The 22002-nt window shown below is 32.8% G+C and overlaps 1 protein-coding gene across 6 annotated transcripts in view; it reads right to left on the bottom strand.

The window, feature by feature from the left end:
* The window catches only part of KYNU (kynureninase), a 105272-nt gene that overhangs the window by 42685 nt on the left and 40585 nt on the right, over positions 1 to 22002 (bottom strand). For all 6 annotated transcript variants that reach the window (XM_019735900.2, XM_074335797.1, XM_074335809.1 and 3 more), the window contains 4 exons: positions 19622 to 19683; positions 17766 to 17837; positions 14249 to 14323; positions 11799 to 11945 (listed from right to left, as the gene is read on the bottom strand). In XM_019735900.2, coding sequence (XP_019591459.2) covers positions 11799 to 11945; positions 14249 to 14323; positions 17766 to 17837; positions 19622 to 19683 — 356 coding nt within the window. The remainder of the gene's footprint in view (positions 1 to 11798; positions 11946 to 14248; positions 14324 to 17765; positions 17838 to 19621; positions 19684 to 22002) is intronic.

Below are 22002 nucleotides of genomic sequence, written 5' to 3'. Positions count from 1 at the left end.
TACTTAGAGAATATAGTGATTCATTCCACATTAAGACAACTTTGTACATGAACATGAAATTAAAAAGAAAAAAAAAATAAACTGATCATTAAGTAGGGGTGCTAGTACACTCTGCAAATTTTTTACTTCTAAGTTCTTCTATTCTTAGCTTACTAAATGCACATATGATAATTACATTCTCAAAGCTTTAGATTTCCTGCAACTCTGAAGAAACACATCTATTGATTGAAGTTTTTGAAGGAAATAATTGCAGAGGGACCAAGTTTAGATCATTCGAACACCTCTTAAGACTAAATAACCCCAAATTGCTATCAGAGGTACTTTACCTAGAACAGAGGGATGCAAACTATGACCTTTGTAAAATAAAGTTATATTTGAACATAACGATCTAATTTGTTTAAATGATGTCTATGGCTACTTTTGCAAGCAGAATTGAGTAGTTGCAACAGAGATTATATGGCTGACAAAGTCTAAAATATTTCCTTTCTAGCCATTGCGGAAAAGATTGGCTGACCCCTACCCGATAGCATAGTCTCTATAAAGAAAACTCAAAATATTGAAGAGTCAATTAATAGAAACCTTTCCCATTGTAATGTAGCCACAACTACTATCTCTTAAAAAAAGACAAAAAAAGTTTTTACTGGTACTATATAATTTTTTTTTGGGTGGAGAGGAATTGAGGTTTTGTTTCTCACAAAAAAATAAGCAACACATGTAATAAAAATACAATAGATGCTCCATGCTAGCATAAATTTGGGAGTGATAGGAAAGAAATACAATTAATCTCATCAAAATTGAGAAGTTATCAAAATCTGGGTTTGCAGACTAATGTTTAGGTTCAATAGACACACACACGCACACACACGTTTGCTTGTATTTTAAGATACAGTTTTAATACTGAAGTTCCATTTGAGGGGAAAAAAAATCTGAATTTGAAATACTTACTTTGCCAGCATTTCTAATTAAACCACTGATCTTTTTTTCATGAAGCAATTTTTACAATTCAACTATTCATAGATACTTATTTACCACTCAACTTTTCAGAGAAAACTCAAGGAATAGAAAAGGCAGCACTTTTATTTTATCATCATTTATTTATAAAGAATGGCAAAAATGAAGAAACCATGAAACTTTATATACCTTATCTCGTTATTAAAAGCCCTGTGGTCACATCTGTGACACCACATCAAAAAAATCACTTGCGGCTCCTATAGTATATTTTAGTGCATGCTTGATTCTTTCCCCATGGATGGTAGAAAACATAAATTATTAAAATATAATTGTTTTGAGGAAAGGATACAAAATGCGAACTTCAGAGATTACCACAGTGATTTTGCAAAAGTTTCACTAGATGGCAGCATCATAAAAATAAAACCTAATAGTTCCCCCAAACCTCTTTATAGCCATCTGGTTAATATTCTTTAATATTTTACTTCTAAAAGTAGGTAAAGCAGTCTGAATAGGTGAAAACTCCACACATGAGCACCTACTTTATGCATTTTTTAAAATAACAAATGTCTTTTTCAACAGATTTTTATTATAATTACCCACAAGAGCTCACACTCATATTGATACAACCACAGAAACACAACAGTGTTCAGCACTTTGTTTTATAGTCAATCCCCAAACTCTTGCAGTAGTCTTCTAACCATTCTGAACACTTCCAGCCTGCCTTTCTCCAATGAGCTTTCTAAATCACACATTTGATTATAAGACTCCCGGTGTCCCTTCCTAGAGCTCCCCTTTCACTTCAGAATGTAACTCTCTTTCTTTGGTATGACTTTTAACTACTTTATGATCTGGTCCTTTCCAGCTTTCCTATCGTTGGTGCCCCATATGTACCTCCCTCCCTCTATTTGCACAAACCTTTCTCTGTCTCTAGGGTATTCTGTCCCTCCTCATTTGCCTGGATAGCTCAGATTTTGATTTCAGGATAACTTCTACAGAAAGATTCTTTTTCCAAATGCTCTCTGCTCTCTCATCTTATAGCCGTGTTTGCATTGATCTCTTGCAGCAATTTTCTAGTTAATTGTCCTCTACTTTTACACAATGTGAACCCAAATAATTGTTGAATAAGTAAAGGAAATGAACAGGTAATAAAGTAATACAATTATCAATAAATCGTCTCTAAACTGATGTTTAATTTTAAAATAATATAATTTGAGGTCCTTTATTTCTGTTGTAATTTTATTGCATAAGCTCTTCATTCAGACAACATTCTTTAAAATGAAGTTTCTTAGATAATTAATAGTAGTTTTAAAATGTTCAAAATCCTTCTCAATAAAGCAAGGGATATCGTTGTGTTTTTGTCCTTGCCATCTTCTTTAGCACAATGCTAAACATTTTTTTAACCAGTGGAATACTATCATACATGGGGCCTGTGCTGAGATTTCCAGGTGAAGAGCTAGCTCAACTGTCTCTCAAATTTGATTCATTATTTATCTATTTATTACAATTAAATATGAAGTAGTACGACTTAGTGTTTCCCCTAATAGCATTAAAGTCCTGCTAACTTTATTGATTCAGTCTGTAACAGATTGACTTTGAACTGACATCTTCAGCTTGTTCTTTCTTCACCAAAAAAAAACCAATACTATAAATGATGAAAACCATCAATAAGTAGCAGATTCGGTGTTTACAAAGGTAATTATACAAGATAAGATATTTGCAGCTATACAGAGCTGATCGTCATGCACAGGTATGCACAGGTATACTCATATAATTGTTAAAGTAATAAAATCCTTATGGTAGGTAAATAGCCTTTGTGCTGAGTCACTTGAGTAACCACCTATGGCTGTGGGCTCCATGGTTCCTGGGAGGTACCTGCAAGGGGTGGCTGCCAACTAGTCTAGGTACATTCATAAATAGCAGCCTCTGCAAGTTCCCTGCTCAGTGTAGGTCCAGACTCCAGTGGATGCCCTTGGCAGTGGCATCAGCATCATGGCCAGCAAATTATAGGTGTCTATAAGTCCCTTCAAAACTAGAATGAGAATTAGCGATGGAAGTGTGACCTTCTCCTGACTGTTTGCGGAAACTACAGTTTCACACCATACTATTCAGATCTTAATATATTCACAATATCACTGTTGGTTTGAAATAAAAGTCACAGGAAACAATCAAAGAACCAAAGTGCTATGAATTTAGACAATATTACCTGAAGAAAAAACTCACAGGGAAATGTGATAAAAGTGAACAAAAAAAGAAAGTTATAGATATAGGTATGCATGTGTGTGTGCACGCGCGTTGGTCAACTCTATATAGATGGTATAAACAAATGGTGGATTAACAATAACAGGTTGGATGGTGAGCTCTGATCTTGGGATTTCCCAAAGAAGTTCATAATTAGGAAGTTGTTGGACAGTATTGGGGGAAGGTAGGAATGAAGAGAAAAAAGTTGAAAGCTGGTAGTAAGGTTTCTTGCCAGTCTTGAAGCACTTGATTTTCCAAAACTCATTCAAGTGCTATGATTCTTTTTTTTTCCTCCCTCTTTGGCAAGTGCTATGATACTTAAAAAAAAAGAAAAAATGCCCAGTAAATATCCCTATAATAAGGGCCTCTATCATCTCTGTAAATATTTCATTTCAGAGTACACTTTTATTCTGAAAGTCTTTCCTTTCATCCAACCTAAATTTGTTATGGTCTCCAAATCTCTTTCTCTCTTTTTTTTTAATTTATTTCCATCCAGCTTTATGGAGGAGTTAAGCATTATTTCTTGTTTTCTGTTCACTCTGTACTTAAAGTCAATGTTATTTGTATCACAATTTCCTTCCAAAAATTATTTTATACAGCCATCTACTATTTTTTTGAAATAGTATGTTAAGCCTTCACTTATTTATGCCAATAGTTTGATTAGAATAGCAGTTCCTCACTATTAAAACATAAAACAACACAAAATAACAATACACACACAAATAAAAAAGGACAAGACAATATTTTTCAACTGAAGCAATAGAAAATCTTTCCAGAAATCAAGTAGCATGGCAACCAGAATCAAAGCTTAAAATTTTGGGCAGAGCAGATCCAGAATGTCACTCAAAGTTATTTTAGTCTTGAGGCTCTTATAGATAATACATAAGACCAGAAAAAATGGATAATCAGCAGATGTATTGCAGAAAAAAAATACACAAAATGTTCCATCCTGGAAGCTAGCCACCTGATATTCAAATCAAAATGTTCATATTGAAGTTCAACAGCAAACAGGAAACTGGGAGGGTTGACAAGATTTTACCTAGACAATTGGAAGAATTACTGCAAGATTAAGGTGTAATTATTTCAAATGTATCTTTATCAAAATATTTGTTAATGTGCAAGTGTACAAAGAAGGATATCGCAAATAACCCTTATCCTACACGATAAGTTGATTGAGAAAACTCCTACATTGTCCTAGAGCTACTGATTGAAGGTATTTATGCCAATGTGTGTTTACAGATGAGACAATACAATTTCTTGAGAGCAGTCTGCCACTGAGCTAGCATTAGTGAGCTCAGCGGACTTCCTGCTGAAATTCTCCTATGTCGTGTAGATTAGTTTCTTAGTAATATAGGAGTTTCTAAGATCTTTTAATTAGAGGGAGAGCTCCTGCACACATTTCTAAGGCCTTGAAGAGCTCCTAACAAGAGTGAGGATGGAGCCATCATTTGTGGGAGTGATTGCCAATGGAATAACTTTCTGAAAGACTCACCAGAAGGAGCTCTTGAGGAGTCAGAGTCTTTGGGCCTCTCTTAAAGAGGGCAGTTAGGAGTGGGTTTGAGGCTCTAAGATGTGTCACTGCTGAATGCTGGCACTAAACAGAATCTTAATTGCAATAATTCTGATTTCTGTCCTTGACATCTAGTGGCAAAGTAAAAATCATAGGTTTTCAAAATTCTCTGAACTGAAGAGACAATTGGATCAGAAGTAAAAACAAACACCTCAGGTACCCACAAAAAGAAATGACCAAAAAAGGAGGGATAGATAGATAGAGATATAGATATCTGCCTAGATACCTATATAGATATATAGATATAGATATATAGGTATATATAGATAGATAGGTAGATATAGATATCTAGATAGATATCTATATCTACCTGTAGCTATATCTATCTATATCTATTTCTATATATATATCTTTGAGTTTTTTAGGTGTTGAGATCTCTTTGCCGTTATATGACTAGTTTACATATATAAAAAAGAGACAATATAGTGGAAAGAGGTGTGGTATTGGTCAGAACTAAATTCCAATTCTAGCTTTACTGGCTGGCTAAATCACCTTGGGCAAGTGCTAACCTCTCAGACTCAATTTCCTCAATTGAACCATGGTAAAGCTAACTAATTGTTAGGGTTGTTGGAAAGAATGGAAATACTACATGTCAAATGCCTGAAGCTAAGTAGACCATCGATAGTACATATAATTGTTCACATTTATACAAAGCACTATTGCAGAAACTAGATTCATCCTTTTAGCCTGAACCTTTGAAAGTAGATATTTATGAGATTGGTAAATCCAGAGATGAGAAATAGGCGGTGGGGGAGCATGGGAGTATTTTGCTAATAAAATTTAAAGGGAATGTGTCAGTTAAGAAGACATGAGGCAGAAAGAGTAAAGTATGTGGGAGAAACGAACAGCAAAAAAAATCTTGAGACCCTAAAAGGTTGAGTGATTTGCAGGTGAAGATGTCTTGCTATTTAAGGGTGTGCTTTCAAGAGCAAATTTCAGCTTTTTTTTTTTTTTTTCCCCATGAAAAACAGTGCTTGTCTCCTCTATTTATTATCACTAGTAAGTATAAAACTGAAGGGGAAGAACAAAACAGATTGAGTAGTGCTGTTCTCCTATAGTCTTTCTCCAGCTGCTAAGGACATCACACAAAACATGGTTTGATTTATTTCATATAGCCAAGATGGGAAAAATAGCTCAAGGTAATTTTTCAAGCATAATTTAGTTCATTTAATATTTAATGACTGAATGGAACACTCTACATATCCTAGGTGTGTAAAATAAAGAAAACAGAATTTGGAAAAGAATTCAAAATTTACAAAAAGTATTTTGATTTTTTGAGTAACCATTATAAATAATCCTTCAAAATTTTCTGATTCTATTTAAATGGGAAGAGCATTGTGCTTTTTATGCAATATGTGATCCATAAAATTAGCCTAATCCACTCTTGCTGAGGTACACACACTTATCCTTCCACTGGCCAAACAGGTATGTGTTTAAAGATAAATGACAATGTGTAAGGTGTTAGCTTCAATCAATCATTGAACACATTATTGACATAAACTTTTTAAATTTGAGAGTTAAGATAGAGAAATAATTACAAGACAGTGCAAAAGGTGGCCAATAAGACAGTTTCCATCATGCTATAAAAAATACAAAAGAAAGATAGATTTAGCCTGACAGAGAAGAGCAGAAAATTTTTGATGATGAAGGTCAAGTATTGTACAATCATGTTTCTACAGGAGTTAGTCAAGTAATAGATGAGTTTGGTCTATAAGAAATATTTTTTTTTTACCCTTTACTGTAAGAATACTGTAACATAAACATAAATATACATGAGCTGTCACTGTTCGTCAGTGTTGGGGCCAATTAGATAGTGGTGGGAGTTGTACTGAACTGCTCAAGTTCCATCTAATAGGCAGAGCTGTTACTCAGCCTTGCCACTCATTATCCTATAGGATGATGGTCCAGTATTGCCCAACTTCTAATTTTCAGAAGATATCTGAAACGAGGAGTTTTTATATGAAAGCTCCTGATAGTCCATTAATGGTATGTGATTAAAAATTTTTAAATATACCATATTTGCATATACAAAGAGGGCTAAACAAAGCAAATCTCTAGGAAAGCTTGTAAACTGTGAAGCAGGTAGCGGTTGAGCTGAGGTGGAGGGACAGAAAATATTTACATATGGAAGTTCTAGTTGGAGGGAAAAGTAAGAATAAAAGCTTGGAGGGAGAAAATATAATATCTGGGCAGGGAACTTATTAAATGCTTGGTTTAGCTGCAACATATGTGGAGAGCAAAACATGATATTCATAATTTAAATATGCAAACTCATAAAAGGCTAAAGTGATTTGGACTCTTTTACACAAATGGTAGAAGGAGAGTGATGGTCAATATGTGGGAGAAACACAGGTGGAGAATCAAATCGGAGATTTATGAGCCCAATCATAAACTTCTAAGATTATGCAGTTTAAATTTTTGGATGTGTGGTGATTTTTAACTTTTCCTTATCTATTTTCTTTCTGTCTGTCCTGTTATAAAGTGGATTTAAGGCAACTATCTAATTTATAAATCACATAGTAATGATACTTTTACTGGGAGAGAGACCCATTTAGATGTGAAGTGAAAATATTCTCTTCCGTAAGATATTTTTCCAGTGGTTACTATGAGAATCTAACACAGACACAAGGATCAACAAAATAGAATAGAGGTCCTAGACATAAACCCTTACATATATAGTCAATTAATCTATGAGAAAAGAGGTAAGAATATATAATGGGGAAAAGAAAGTAAATGGTATTAGGAAAACTAGACAGCTGCACGCAAAAGAATAAAACTGGACCACTATCTTATACCATATATAAAAACAAATTCAAAATGGATTAAGGACTTCAATGTAAGACTTAAGACCATAAAACTCCTAGAAGAAAATACACACAGTATGCTCCTTGACATTCATATATATATATTATATATATTTCTTTTTGTTGTTGTTGTTGGTTTGTTTGTTTTGTTTTGTTTTTGTTGTTGTTGGGGTTTTTTGTTGTTGTTGTTGTTGCAAAGGGGTTAGTTTCCTCAGGCAAAGGCAACAAAAGCAAAAATAAACAAATGGGATTACATCAAACTAAAAAGTTTTTGCACAGTGAAGGGAACCATCAACAAAACGAAAAGACAACCTACTATATAGGACAAGATATTTGCCAATGATACATCTGATAAAGGGTTAATATCTAAAGCATATCACAAACTCATACAACTTAACACACAAAAACGAAACAATCCAATTAAAAAATGGGCAGAGGACCTGAGTAGACATTGCTTCCAAGAGGGCATAAAGATGGCCAAAAGACATATGAAAAGATGGCTCAACATTATTAATCATCAGGTAAATGCAAATTAAAACCATAATAACATATCACCTCACAATTGTCAGAATGGCTATCATCAATAAATCAGTAAATAATAAAGGCCAGCGAGAATGTAGAGAAAAGGGAACCCTAGTATACTTTTGGTGGCATTGTAAATTAGTGCAGCCACTATGGAAAACAGTACAAAGATTCCTCAAAAAATTAACAATAGAGCTGACCTATGATCCAGAGATTCCACTTCTGGATATTTATTTGAAGAAAACAAAAACACTAATTCAAAAAGATATATGAGCCCCTATGTTCATTGTAACATTACTAGTAATAGCCAAGATCTGGAAGCAACCTAGATATTCAGCAATAGCTGAATGGATAAAGAAGATGTGATAAATACACACACACATACACACACACACACACACACACACACACACACACACACTCACCCGCAGGCACACGCATACATACAATGGAATATTATTTAACAATAAAAAGTAAAATTTTGCCATTTGTAAAAACACAGATGGATCTAGAGCATATTTATTACACTAAGAGAAATAAGTCAGTGAAAGAAAAATGCTGTATGATGTCACTTTTGTGTGGAATCTGAAAAAACAAAATAAATGAATAAACAAAACAAAACCTAAACAGACTCATAGATCCAGGAAAGAAACTAGTGGATACCAGAGAGAGGAGGTATTGGGGGGATAGTGATTAAACAGGTGAAGGGGATTAAGAGGTTCAAACTTCCAGTTATAAAATAATATGTTAGGGGGGTGTACGGTAGAGCACAGGGAAAATAATAATAACTTTGTGTGGTGACACATGACAACCAGACTTATTGTGGGGGTCATTTTATAATGTACATAAATATAAAATCACTATGATATACATCTTAAACTAACAGGATATTGTATGTCAATTATGCATCAACAGGAAACCACAAAACACAAAAAACTACGATGTGATAGTTACCATTTCAAACTAATCAGATCGGCTTTTGGGAGGATAGAGAGCAATAGAAACTCTCAGACAGGTAAGAGTACATGCCAATTCATACAACCCTTTGGAAAGTTGATATTATTGATTAAAATTCAACATACACACAATATCTCACATTCTAAGAATTCCATTTTTAGCTACTCTTAACAGAAATGTATACGAATGCTTACTCAAAGAAATTTATAAAAATCCTCAGAGTATCATTAATATTAATAACCCTCAAGCAGAAATAAAACCCAAATATCTATTCTGACTGAAAGAGAAAAACAATTGTGACTTATTTTGTATACTGTAATAATATACTGAAATGAAAACAAAAACAATCAAAATGACTGTTGCACGCGAGATGGATGAATCTCACAAATATAAGAGTGAGCAAATCAACCAGGCACAAAACAATGTGTATTAATCCATTTATATAAAGTTAAAAGATGGACAAAGCTAATATTCATGGTTAGAAGTCAGGAGAGATGGTACCTTTGGAGGGGAGGTAACAGGCAGTATTTGGGAGAAGGCACAATTGAGGATTCGGCATGTTATAAATGTTCTAGAAGTTTCTCAATGTAGGTATGATGGTTCTAAGCGTTCAAAACAACTAATCAAGCCACTTATTTATGATTTGTGCCCTTGCATTTCTTTAATTAATATGTTTCAAAATTCCTGTCCTCACTTCTCTTTTACACAATTTTGAAGTTCTTACTTCAATACTTACTCTTGTTGACTTTCATTGCTCCCTTCCAACATAACTTTTGTTTCCTACCATACTTCATTTCTGAAAACTTTCTTCTTTTGTAAATCTCACTTAGCCATTCCTAACCTTTTCTTTCCTAGAATATCCTCTCTTTCTTGATTGACACCTTCAATATTCTCTCTGCCTCTCATTCAGCTTATCTTTATAGACCACCTAAGAGAGCTATGCAAGTCTACATTTTAAAGAAGTTTTCTCAACATCCATTGAGAATGGGGGGGATTGTCTAGCAAGAGTATAAATGTTTGTTAGAATAATTTTATAGTGGATATAGCTAAGTCTGTTATATCACCATTTAACTCCCATGGTATCCATCACTTCTTTGCGGTTAAATTTAGATGGAATAGATCGTTTCTATCCTCCTTTATTTGACTGAAAGCTCCAAGAGAATTTCACTTTGGAGGCAACTATTCTACTTTTTACATAAAATAAAACATGCAAAATGATAAGAGAATGGTTTTAGCAACCAAAGTAGTTAAGAACGAGAATTACATATAACACTTTTAAGTAAACAAATGCATTTTGCTTTTTAATGGGAAATAAAAGAAAAAGTATATCTGAGCCACTTTCCATAACTGCATATTTGTTGAGCACAGTAGATAAGGGAGGCAACTATCACTTAGCAGCAGAATCTGTGCAATCCAATACATATTTTCCACTCTTTAATCCCTACACTAAATTTATGAACTGGGTCTTATTAGGCCAAAACAACACTTTTTAAAACAGATTCAGAAAAATTAAGCAGCTTGCTAAAGATCATATAACAATTAAATGATGTAGTCAAGATTTGAACCTCAGACTGTGTGATTGATTCCAAAACCCATGGTCTTCCTTTATCTTCCTGCTTCATTTCTATGAAGGTTAATGAGATGTGCATGTATAGCGAGGGATTCAGGGACTACTGATTACTTGCATAAGATTTTAAAATATGATTTTTTATTATTGGCTTCCGTTTATTTTGGTGCCTAACATTTAATAACTAAATTAAGAAGACATTATCTTTATGTCTTTTGTAATGCACCACTTTCACAGTTATCCATCAAACCAGTTGGAAGTCGTGGCTAGAAATTCCTAGACTGCTGATAACGATGCTGAATGTCTTTTCATTAGTTCCATTCATTAGCTTCAATAACTGAATATATTAACTAGAACTCACACACATATTAATCCTATAACTTATTAATGTTCAGAACAAAATTCTATTGTCACCTTTTTAAATACCTGACTTGACTGATGAATTGAATAGAACTGTTATTTAAGAATTTTCAGGACTTATTTTAACTGTTGAATACTGCTCCTCTCTAACTTCTTTTTTATGGCAAAGAAATATTAAAATCAATTTCTTTTTTTTTTTTTTACAAACATATATAAAGAGACTCAATTTCAAAATGGTAAACAATTTAATGTGATTTAGTAATACATAAAGAAAAATACTCATTACAGGCATTATAATAATTCTTAAGATTCTTAGGGGAAAAAAGGCTTCTTAAAGTAAACTGTAAAAGTCAATCTACAGATAAACTTCTATTCTACATCACTACTCCTTCAGGTACCTAGAGTTAACTGAGAACTGAATTATACTTAGAATGAGTTATAGTATGACAAAGTACTAGTTGAGTTTCTGACAGTCCTCGCCTGTAGTTATATCCTAAATATTCTGTGTGCATCCTGCTGAATGAGCAACTCAGTACCAATGACATCACCTGTAGAAAGCTCATCTGTCCCACTGATTAGAAGTAAACATTGGGACAGCGGATGCTAGCAAGCAGATGAGACTACAGAAGTGACAAAATGAAGTTTAAAAAGAGATGCCTAAAGCAAAAAAGAGTACAGGCTTTTTTTTAAAATGTAAAGCTTACTCTTTTTTTTAACTCTTTAAATAACTTTACACAGACACAAGCAAAGGTATTTCACTAGACATGCAGTTAGAATACTTCTTAGTAAAGTTTGGGGTGAGGTGGGAAGGAGCAAAAAATGTGCATACCTTTGCTTGTCCAGCTTTTGTGATGGCAGGTATATTAAAGAGTTGTCCAGTGTAATAATGTACCCCACTGAACAGGACCACTGCAATAGAGTCTCCTTCCTTCTCAATTACTTCAAGGATATCTTCAGTTCTCCAGGTTTCTTCCCCCTAAAATTGTGTTCGACACAAGTTCCATCATATCCACCATAATGAATTGCTCACTTCATATTTCCCAATCTAAATTTCACTGGGAGCTCTTTCCCATCATATGTACAATCAAAGGTAAATTTTTTTCAGATTAATGGTCATCAAAAATCTGTCAAGAGAGCAGCATTTGAGCATGCTTTTTGTTATGATTAAGTAGTGATAATAAAATGGAGTTTTATAAAGTTAAGTCTTTGCAAAACCTTACTTGATTTATTCTTCAGTTTTTTCATTAATCTTTACTATTTGCTTGCCTATAAATTGTTTCTTCCTTATTCCCATTCAATAAAATACCAGAAAGTACAAGAAGTTCATGAAATAGTAAATGGCAAGAGAAAAAGCAATCTAGTATCATGATTTTTTGCAGAATAAAAACACTTATGCGTTTTTCATCTAGATATATCCTAACCAATATCTTCTATTAACTTAAGAGTTAACTCTCCTCCACACCAGTCTAAAGATCAAGACCCAAACATGAAGAAAAATATCAATAAAACTCTATTATTAAGGTAATTTTTTTTCCATTTCTTCTCACCGATGACTAATGACTGGTTACTTTGGGAAAATTGTGAATGAATTTAGATTTCGTCTTGCAAACAACTTAAGCAAAAATAAATTGGTTAAATACTTAGCATCTATAGTATCCTAAGAAGTTTTATCTATTTATGAAATCTTCATGAATTTTCTCCAGTGCTCAATGTGACATGATTTTGAGGTCAAAGCATTATTAACTGCATTAATATTTGGGGGAATGTCATTAAGACATTCGTAAGTTTCCCTTCAGTTCTTATTAATTTTTGGTAATTCTTGCTACTTGCCAATTACTGTATTCCATGTTAGGTATATATTATATATGTCACAAATATAATACTCCAGTTACTACTAGAAGCCCGGAACTTGTTTGCAAAATGAGAATCTATGAAAATGGTATTGCTATTGAAATCTCTTAATTATTAAGTGATGCATACTTTATATATAAAGAGAACTATTTCAGTAATTCTAAGAAAAATTATAAGTAAGATGAATAACATAGTAATTCAAAACTTTTTCTTAGAAGAATCGAATACTTGTCCATCATAACTTCAAAAAAAGAGGGAAAGTAATATATATATATATATATATATATATATATATATATATATATACACACACATATATATATACTTAATGTATACATATATACTTAATATATATAATACTTAATTTATTTCTTTAAAGAATCAGTATTAAGCAAATAAGAAATATATTTCCTAAAGATAAAATACAGTCCTCTCTCACATTGACTTGATCTAATCTAGTAATGCTCTAGCGTGCTCCCAGATTATGATGAACTCACATGGCTCCACAACACTTGCCACTTTTAACATTAAGACTTATGATATATTAGTGGCAATATTCACTTTTGCTGGAAATTACCAATTTATATATGACCTATGAAAAGTATATCCTCTCACAGTTGTGAGTACTTTCTACTTCATTGATTTATTGCATGTTGGCAAATAGAAGTGAATGAAGTAAATTTTAATTTCTCAAAGTATTCTGTGTTGAAAGAAATAATTGCTCAAACATTGACTTAACAGCCTGGGAGCATCATTTGTGAAACCTAAAATTTATTCTGTATGGGTCTCTTAGTGTGAAATTTCACAAGCTGCAGGGTTTATATGTCAAAGTTTGTACCACTTAGACTATATCTCTACTCAGAGAGATAAAGTAACTTTCCCAAAGTCACTCACCCAGTAACTTGGTGGGTTTCGGATTTCTCTGGGGTATATTAGCCAGGTATAAAGCCCAAGCTTTTCCCACTGTACCACATCCCTTTCTATTCCCTAGTCCAAGCTCAAAGGAAAACATTTGATACTTCGATCAAAAGGAAACATAAAAGACAGGCATCACTCAATTCCACCAAATATCACTTAGTCTTTAATATGACTTTAATGGCATTCACAGGCAACAGCATTTAAAGTTGAAAATGATATATGCATTTACCATCTCATCCCATCCCACTGAATAATATAGAAGACTCCAAGGCTGTTAACAGAAAAACAATTTGCTTCTATGACTAGCCCTTAAAATGAAAATACACTTCTGAGTTAATCTTCCATTTTAAGCAAAATGACCTAACAGTAACAGAAGTATAGGTCTTTTGTAATTTCTTGAAAGTTTCATTAAAGTGATGAAGATAATAAGCACTTGAGGAAAATGGAGAAAAATCAATACTAAATAGAAACATAATGAATATTTGTTATTTATTTCTCTTTATCATATACCTCTCTTGGCTTTATAATCCTCATACTTTTCTCGATGTCGAGTCCATGAAGTTGAAGTTGTGATTCAATAGCATACTGGAAAAGAAAGGTGATTTATTAAATTAAGTTCAATGCACAAAAGTACTTTGAAATATTTCCAAAAAAAATAAATAAAATAACAATAAAAGTATATTATGATATTAAATCCAAGTTCAAGGTTAAAAGTGACTAAACACAATACATCAGAGAAGAACTGCTTAATATAATTAACATGCAGGAATCTGAACAGTCCTTGAAACACTAAATATCAGAGATCAATGGAAACTTAGGAGTCATCTCAACTTTAAGGTGTTACAAGAGATTTTTAGAATAAGGTGTTAATAGATGCAGAAAAAAGCATTTGACAAGATACAACATCCATTTATGATTAAAACACTTAATAAAATAGGTATAGAAGGAAAATACCTTAACTAATAAAGGCCATATATGACAAGCCCTCTGCTAATATCATAATTAATGGAGAAAAACTAAAGCCCTTTGCTCTACATTCAGGAACACGACAGGGCTGTCCCCTATCACCTCTGCTTTTCAACATAGTGTTGGAAGTCCTTGCAAGAGCAATGAGGCAAGAGAAATAAATAAAAGGCATCCAAATTGGGAATGAAGAAGTTAAATTATCACTCTTTGCAGATGACATGATGCTATATATAGAAAACCCTAAAGACTCCATCAAAAAGCTATTAGAAACAATCAACGAATACAGTAAAGTTGCTGGCTACAAAATCAATGTACAAAAGTCCATTGGTTTCCTATATACTAACAATGAAATCTCAGAAAAAGAAATACAAAAAACAATTCCTTTTGCAATTGCAGCAAAAAGAATAAAATTCCTAGGAACAAACTTAACCAAGGATGTGAAAGACCTAGATGCTGAAAACTATAAGACATTTTGAAAGAAATTGAAGAAGACACAAAGAAATGGAAAGACATTCCGTGTTCATGGATTGGAAGAATCAACATAGTTAAAATGGCCATATTACCCAAAGCAATACACAGATTTAATGCAATCCCCATCAAAGTCCCAATGGCATTTTTTAAAGAAATAGAACAAAAAATCATCAGATTTGTTTGGAACCACAAAAGACCCCCGAATAGCCAAAACAATCTTAAGAAAAAGAACAATAATGGAGGTATCACCTTCCTGACTTTAGCTTGTAATACAGGGCTACAATAATCAAAACAGCATGGTATTGGCAGAAAAACAGACACATAGACCAATGGAATAGAATTGAGAACCCAGAAATAAAACCACATAAATATTGACAGATAATTTTTGACAAAGAAGCAAAAAACATACAATGGAGAAAAGACAGCATCTTCAATAAATGGTGCTGGGAGAATTGGATAACCACGTGCAAAAGAATGAAACTGGACTGCTATTTGTCACCATGTACCAAAATTAATTCAAAATGGATCAAAGACTTAAGCATAAGACCTGACAGAATAAACTGCATAGAAGAAAACATAGGTACTAAACTTATGGACCTTGGGTTCAAAGAGCATTTTATGAACTTGACTCCAAAGGCAATGGAAGTAAAAGCTAAAATAAACGAATGAAACTATATGAAACTTAAAAGCTTCTGCACAGCAAAAGAAACCATCGACAAAATAAAGAGGCAACCAACTGAATGGGAGAAGATTTTTGCAAACAATGCCTCCGATAAGGGGCTAATATCCAAAATATACAAGGAACTCATGCACCTCAACAACAAAAAAACAAACAACCCAATTGAAAAATGGGCAGAAGACCTGGAGAGACATTTCTCCAAAGAGGACATACAAATGGCAAATAGACATATGAAAAAAATGCTCAACATCACTAATCATCAGAGAAATGCAAATAAAAACCACAATGAGATATCACCTCACCCTATCAGAATGGCTATCATCAAGAAGACAAATAGTAACAAGTGTTGGAGAGGCTGTGGAGAAAAAGGAACCCTCATACACTGTTGGTGGGAATGCAGACTGGTGCAGCCGTTATGGAAGGCATTGTGGAGGTTCCTCAAAAAATTACGAATAGAATTACCATATGACCCAGCAATCCCTCTCCTGGGTATCTACCCAAAAAATCTGAAAACATTTATACATAAAGACACGTGTGCTCCAATGTTCATTGCAACTTTGTTTACGGTGGCCAAGACATGGAAACAACCAAAATGTCCTTCGATAGATGAATGGATAAAGAAGTTGTGGTATATATACACAATGGAATACTATTCGGCGGTAAGAAAAGATGATATAGGAACATTTGTGACAACATGGATGGATCTTGTGAGTGTAATGCTGAGCGAAATAAGTCAGAAAAAGCAGAGAACCATGTGATTTCACTGATATGTAGTATATAAACCAAAAACAACAAAAGAACAAGACAAACAAATGAGGAACAGAAACTCATAGACACAGACAATAGGTTAGTGGTTACCAGAGGTAGGGGGGATCAAATATATGGTGATGGAAGAACTGACTCTGGGTGATGAACACACAATGGGATTTATAGATAATGTAATACAGAATTGTACACCTGAAATTTATGTAATTTTACTAACAATTGTCACCCCGATAAATTAAAAAAAGAAAAAAGGAAAAAAAAAAAAAAGAATAAAGTGTTAAAACATGCCTATAAGTCAAAACCAGAGTTTACAAAATAACAAAATGAGTAGTGTGGACTTGCCAGGCTTAAACACAGAATATAGAAATGGCTCACCATGAAAAGAAAAAGCTAGTCCAAGGATAAAAACATCAAAAAGCTCTCTACATTGAGAGTACAAAATATGAATGGGAACAAACAATTATAGGGACCCTGAATTTTTTTCAAGGTATGAAAAAAAGGTAATTCATAAGGTAATTATTAATTTGGACATGATTAAATGACCTAAAATTACAAAATGTGGGCTAGAATAGTTAACAGTGATAATATAAAGACAAAAATCAGGTTTCTCTAACACTAAAACTAAAATGTGCAACATACTTTTATCTGCATCTGTGTCAATTAGAATCAAACTTACCAACAGAATTTCTGATAAAGTAGCATGATTTTTTTAGTGAACAACAAGAAATATTTTTAATCTCTAGTAAATATATATTTTTTAATAATAAAGTACCAAGAATTAGCTTGCATGGTATAGAAACAAATGGACAAGTAAAAGTTTATATTCCTATTCTGTGTAGCTTAAAGAGTTAACCACTAGGATATGTATCAATTTGATTTCATAAAAGAACAAGAAGAACTAACAAAAACACTTATAACTGTACTTGATTTAAACCAGCGATTTGCTCAAGCATGTGTTTTACTTAAACAAAAGAAATCGAGCTACAGTCTACTTTTTTTTACTGCTTAAATCAAAAGCATTTGACAGACCTTTTTTATTCTATGGTTACTTGGGAAAGTCTAGTGAATAAACATTGAAGTCAGGCAAATGATATGCTCCTCTAGGAAGAGTAGAAAGAATGCAAATATAATTTGAAGAATCCTTACATGATCTGAAGGGAAGGCTTTGGCTTCTAGAAGAATTTTATACCGCGTTGGTGTAGGCTTAAAAAATGATAACTGTAATAAAATGAATTAATTGAGAAAAGCATTAATGCACAATTTATACATTTGTTTAATTTATACCAAACTTTCATTTTATAATCTCTAGCATTTTAAAGGCATTAATTAATTACACATCTAGATGTCTGTCAGGGGTACCTTTTCCAATTAGCTTTGTTTCCGGTGAATTATAAAGAAGACAATATTAGCTCATTATATTTATCGATAAAAAAAGCAAATTCAGGAGAAAATGTGAATCAGATAAGTACAAATTCTCACACTTTACTTAAATTTTAATTGAAAACCTAATAGTACTTTCTCTATAGTGAGACTGAACTCTCATGTTCTATGTACATCTTATTAATAACGATTTACCTTGCACTGCCGATTTGGTTTCTAGTACATAGTATTTCCATGGCTTTATTATTTTATGGGATTTTATTTTAGATCCAAGTAAAAGTACCTTAGCCCTAATATGAAATATTTGACATGTCCAGAGGCACCAGGGAGCAGTGGCTCATTTGTTCAGTGGGACCCCTTGATTTCTCCCCATGGTTCCTGGAGAATGAGACTGACAATGATAAGAATGAACATGATTGCTATGGTTAATTAAGTGTTGGTCATTGGCCTGGGTGCTAAAGCAATTTTCACATATTATTAGATTTCATATATGTGCATATCTATAAGTAGGTATTTTTGTCCTCATTTTTACAGAGGAGAAAATTAAGATTTACAAATGGAAAAAAAAAAATGTCTAAAGTCAACAAGCATTATTGAGTAAATTAACTGTGAGTCAAATCCAGGGGTTTCTGAACTTACAACTATATTTATCATGATACTTACATGCTCCATAAGCATGTTCTTTCAGTCATGTTTAATAATCATTTCTCAATTTTACTAAAATAAAATATGAATATCTTCATTGTACATCTTGGACATGTAGACATGTTTTTGATGCGGTTAAAAGGGATCAAATATATGGTCATAGAAGGAGAACTGACTCTGGATGGTGAACACACAATGTGATACATAGATGATGTATTACAGAATTGTACACCTGAAACCTATATAACTTTACTAACAATTGTCACCTCAATAAACTTTAATTAAAAAAAGAAAAAGAAAACTATTATGGACATTGAAAAAAAAACTTATTTAAAAAATAAAAATTTTCAAAGCATTAAGCAACTAATATAGTTACCATATTCCAAATCAAGAATATATTTGACATTTTAAGGTATATATATATATATATATATATATATATATATATATATATATATACTTATTAAGTAGATGGGATGTAAGAAGCACTTTAAAACAGTAAGTCATTTAAGGTTATACTTGCATGTCCTTTTTCTCCAATTTAGTTTTATTTTCATTTTTTAAACTTACTCCCCCAAAATTATCTACAAAACATACTGATCCATAAGCCTACCCTGCTATATAGTCCAGCTTATTGGAAAACTGTCTTTCTGAAGACCTCGGTATTTACTAGCATATGTACATCATCGTTTTGTGTGCTTGAAAGCAGTTTTGCTTTGCCCCCACTATGACTTTTATTCCTTATGTTCTGAGATAAGAGCTGTTCATTATTCTAAAGCTCTTTGCAAGAGTCAGCTCTCCCATGATTACGAAGACGCCATTCTATCATGGTCCAGCATTTCCTGGTAAAAATGAAAATAACCTCACAACTTATTTTTAAATGAGTAAACTATCAGATGCTCATGAATTAAAGATAGAAAAATGTCAGATTCTGTAAACTTAATATATACTAAACATTGGTGGGAAAGGAAACTTACCAGTAGAAGATGTAAATTAACACTCAAAGCATTCATTAAGACTATTTCTTTCTCATTGGCTCCTGCAAAGTAAATGTGTCATAATTTAAATTGTTTTATTAGTGCTAAAGCTAGTTAGAAAAACCACTCCTTCATCCTTAATGTTTTTAGAGATAAGGGCATATTTGATGTGCCATCACAAACAAATTGAAGTTTTCCCACTTGACTCATTTTTATCAAATGATATCTGGACTTACATGCACACAGCTAGCTAAAAATCATATTTTCTCTTTGATATAGCAAATAATAACAACAAAATAATGAAGCATTTGCTTTTTTCCTGAAAACTGAAAATAATTTATCCTGTTATCAGCTAGTTTGTCAAATTCCCACAGAGCATATTTTTGTGGTAAGTGTATTTCTAAAAGAAATCTTAAAAGAAATGAAGGCCAATCACACTTTTAAAGACAGTTGCTTCTAGCATCAAATTAAAATGCACCTTTAATAAAAGAAGCCTACTTTGCCAAACATACTTCACTCTTATTAAAGTGAGATACATAATAGTTTATAAGACAAAAGAACTAGAAAATAAAATACAAATAGCTAAATAGCTCTGAGTCTTATTCATACACACTGATTTAAGATAATTAACATAGATATGCATTGTCTGATAGAGAAAATATGCAAAATTAAGATATCTACTATCCAAAGATAATATGATCTAATTCCTATTACTGAGGATTTTGGTACTAGAAACAAACCCAGAGACAAAGCATATATTGGATACTAAAGAATTCAGAGTATAATAACAACAATAACAATACTTTCCCTATTTTTAGTTCTTATGATGTCTCTTAAAGGAAATTAGACCTGTGTAATAGGAATAACGTCTCTTTAGCATCATTGAAAAAAATGGGCTATGAGCTTTAATGTTTGTAAGACTGTATTAGGTGTTAGAGAAAATGTACAAAACAAGTTCTACATTTTTGAATCCAAAGAGATACTTCTGCTCTAGTCCCATTTTAAAGGAATAGACAGTAAGTGGACTAATTAATCTAATTAATAGATTCCAGGATAAGTTCACTTGAGGTGAGGCCACTGGCCAGAAGTGTACAACTTAGGAATGTGGATTTTAACATAACAATTTTAAGTAAGGACTCATGTTTTCATTTAGTCAAAACACACACACACAAGGGAAAAAAAAACCTTGTTGTATTGGGCTGATGGATTTCCCCATTTGATGTGCAAGGCTGGTAAATAAGAGGTGGGTGTATCCCCAGTCATTGTAAGGTGTATAGTGTCTGAAGTCAAGGGGCGTTAGGAATCTCATTCCACATTCCCAGCACTAAATACAATTTCTCTTAAACATACTGCATAGATACGAATATGGTAAGTTTATGTTGTACAGAGTTATATATGTTTTCTCCTACAATATGAAAATTTTTTTGAGCTATTGTAAAATAAATGATACCAACATTATTATGGTTGTTTCTTTGCATTATGGTATAAATTTTTACTGTTATTTCTAAAATAAAACATTATCTAAGATATATAATCTAATGTTATTCTTAACTCTTTGTTAGTTATCTACATGCATCTTTTCTAAAAACCATTTATTTCAATTACAAAAACTACTTTGGCACGGAGAATGGAAGGAGGAAAGGAAGGAAACATAAACATAAAGAGAGAAGAATTACTAGAAAGGGAATCAGTTGAAAGAATGCACTATAATGAGGAGAAGTAAAAAATGAAAATAAAAAATGGAAGAGTAAGGAAGGGGTAGGGGCAACTTTCTACAGAAGCTCAGACATTCCATTTTTGCTTAACAGTTATATTCTAATTAAAATAATTATAGATTCCTGGAAGACTTTAGTCCTCCAAACAATACAGCATTGGTTTGGGATCACTTAAAATTTTTCTTGAGGAATGTGAAGAACCAGATGTGTTGGGCTGAATTAACCTAGACATACACTTGGCAGTGTGCTTTCCTCCCCTCACATTCAATGGCTTATTAACACGGAATCAATTCTTTGTAAATAATCCTTCATTGACTTGAATGATTTGTGGGCCCACCCGCACAAAAATTATTCCGCCTTTAAATTCACTTTAAATTAAGTTCAACCAAGTGCTTCACAAATGCTCTCCTCATTGCTACCGAACTTTATCAAGGACTGGGTCAGTCTAACATGTGAACAGGCAAACACATGTATATCTGAGGGTGGTGTTGATGCTAAAGTTTCAAAACATTAACTGAAATGTTTATTCCAAAGATAACCTAAAGGCGCTGAATAATAAAGTGTTCTTATTAAGTGCCACAAATCATACTGATTTTTAGTGTATTTTTGAAAGGAACTTTACCTGATTGACTCATCTCTTTTAGTTCAAATTGCATTTCTCAAACC

Source organism: Rhinolophus sinicus, linkage group LG01 (genome assembly GCF_036562045.2).
Source record: "Rhinolophus sinicus isolate RSC01 linkage group LG01, ASM3656204v1, whole genome shotgun sequence".
Taxonomy (NCBI): domain Eukaryota; kingdom Metazoa; phylum Chordata; class Mammalia; order Chiroptera; family Rhinolophidae; genus Rhinolophus; species Rhinolophus sinicus.
Note: the sequence above shows the minus strand (reverse complement) of the source record. Positions and strands in the feature narration are given on the sequence as shown.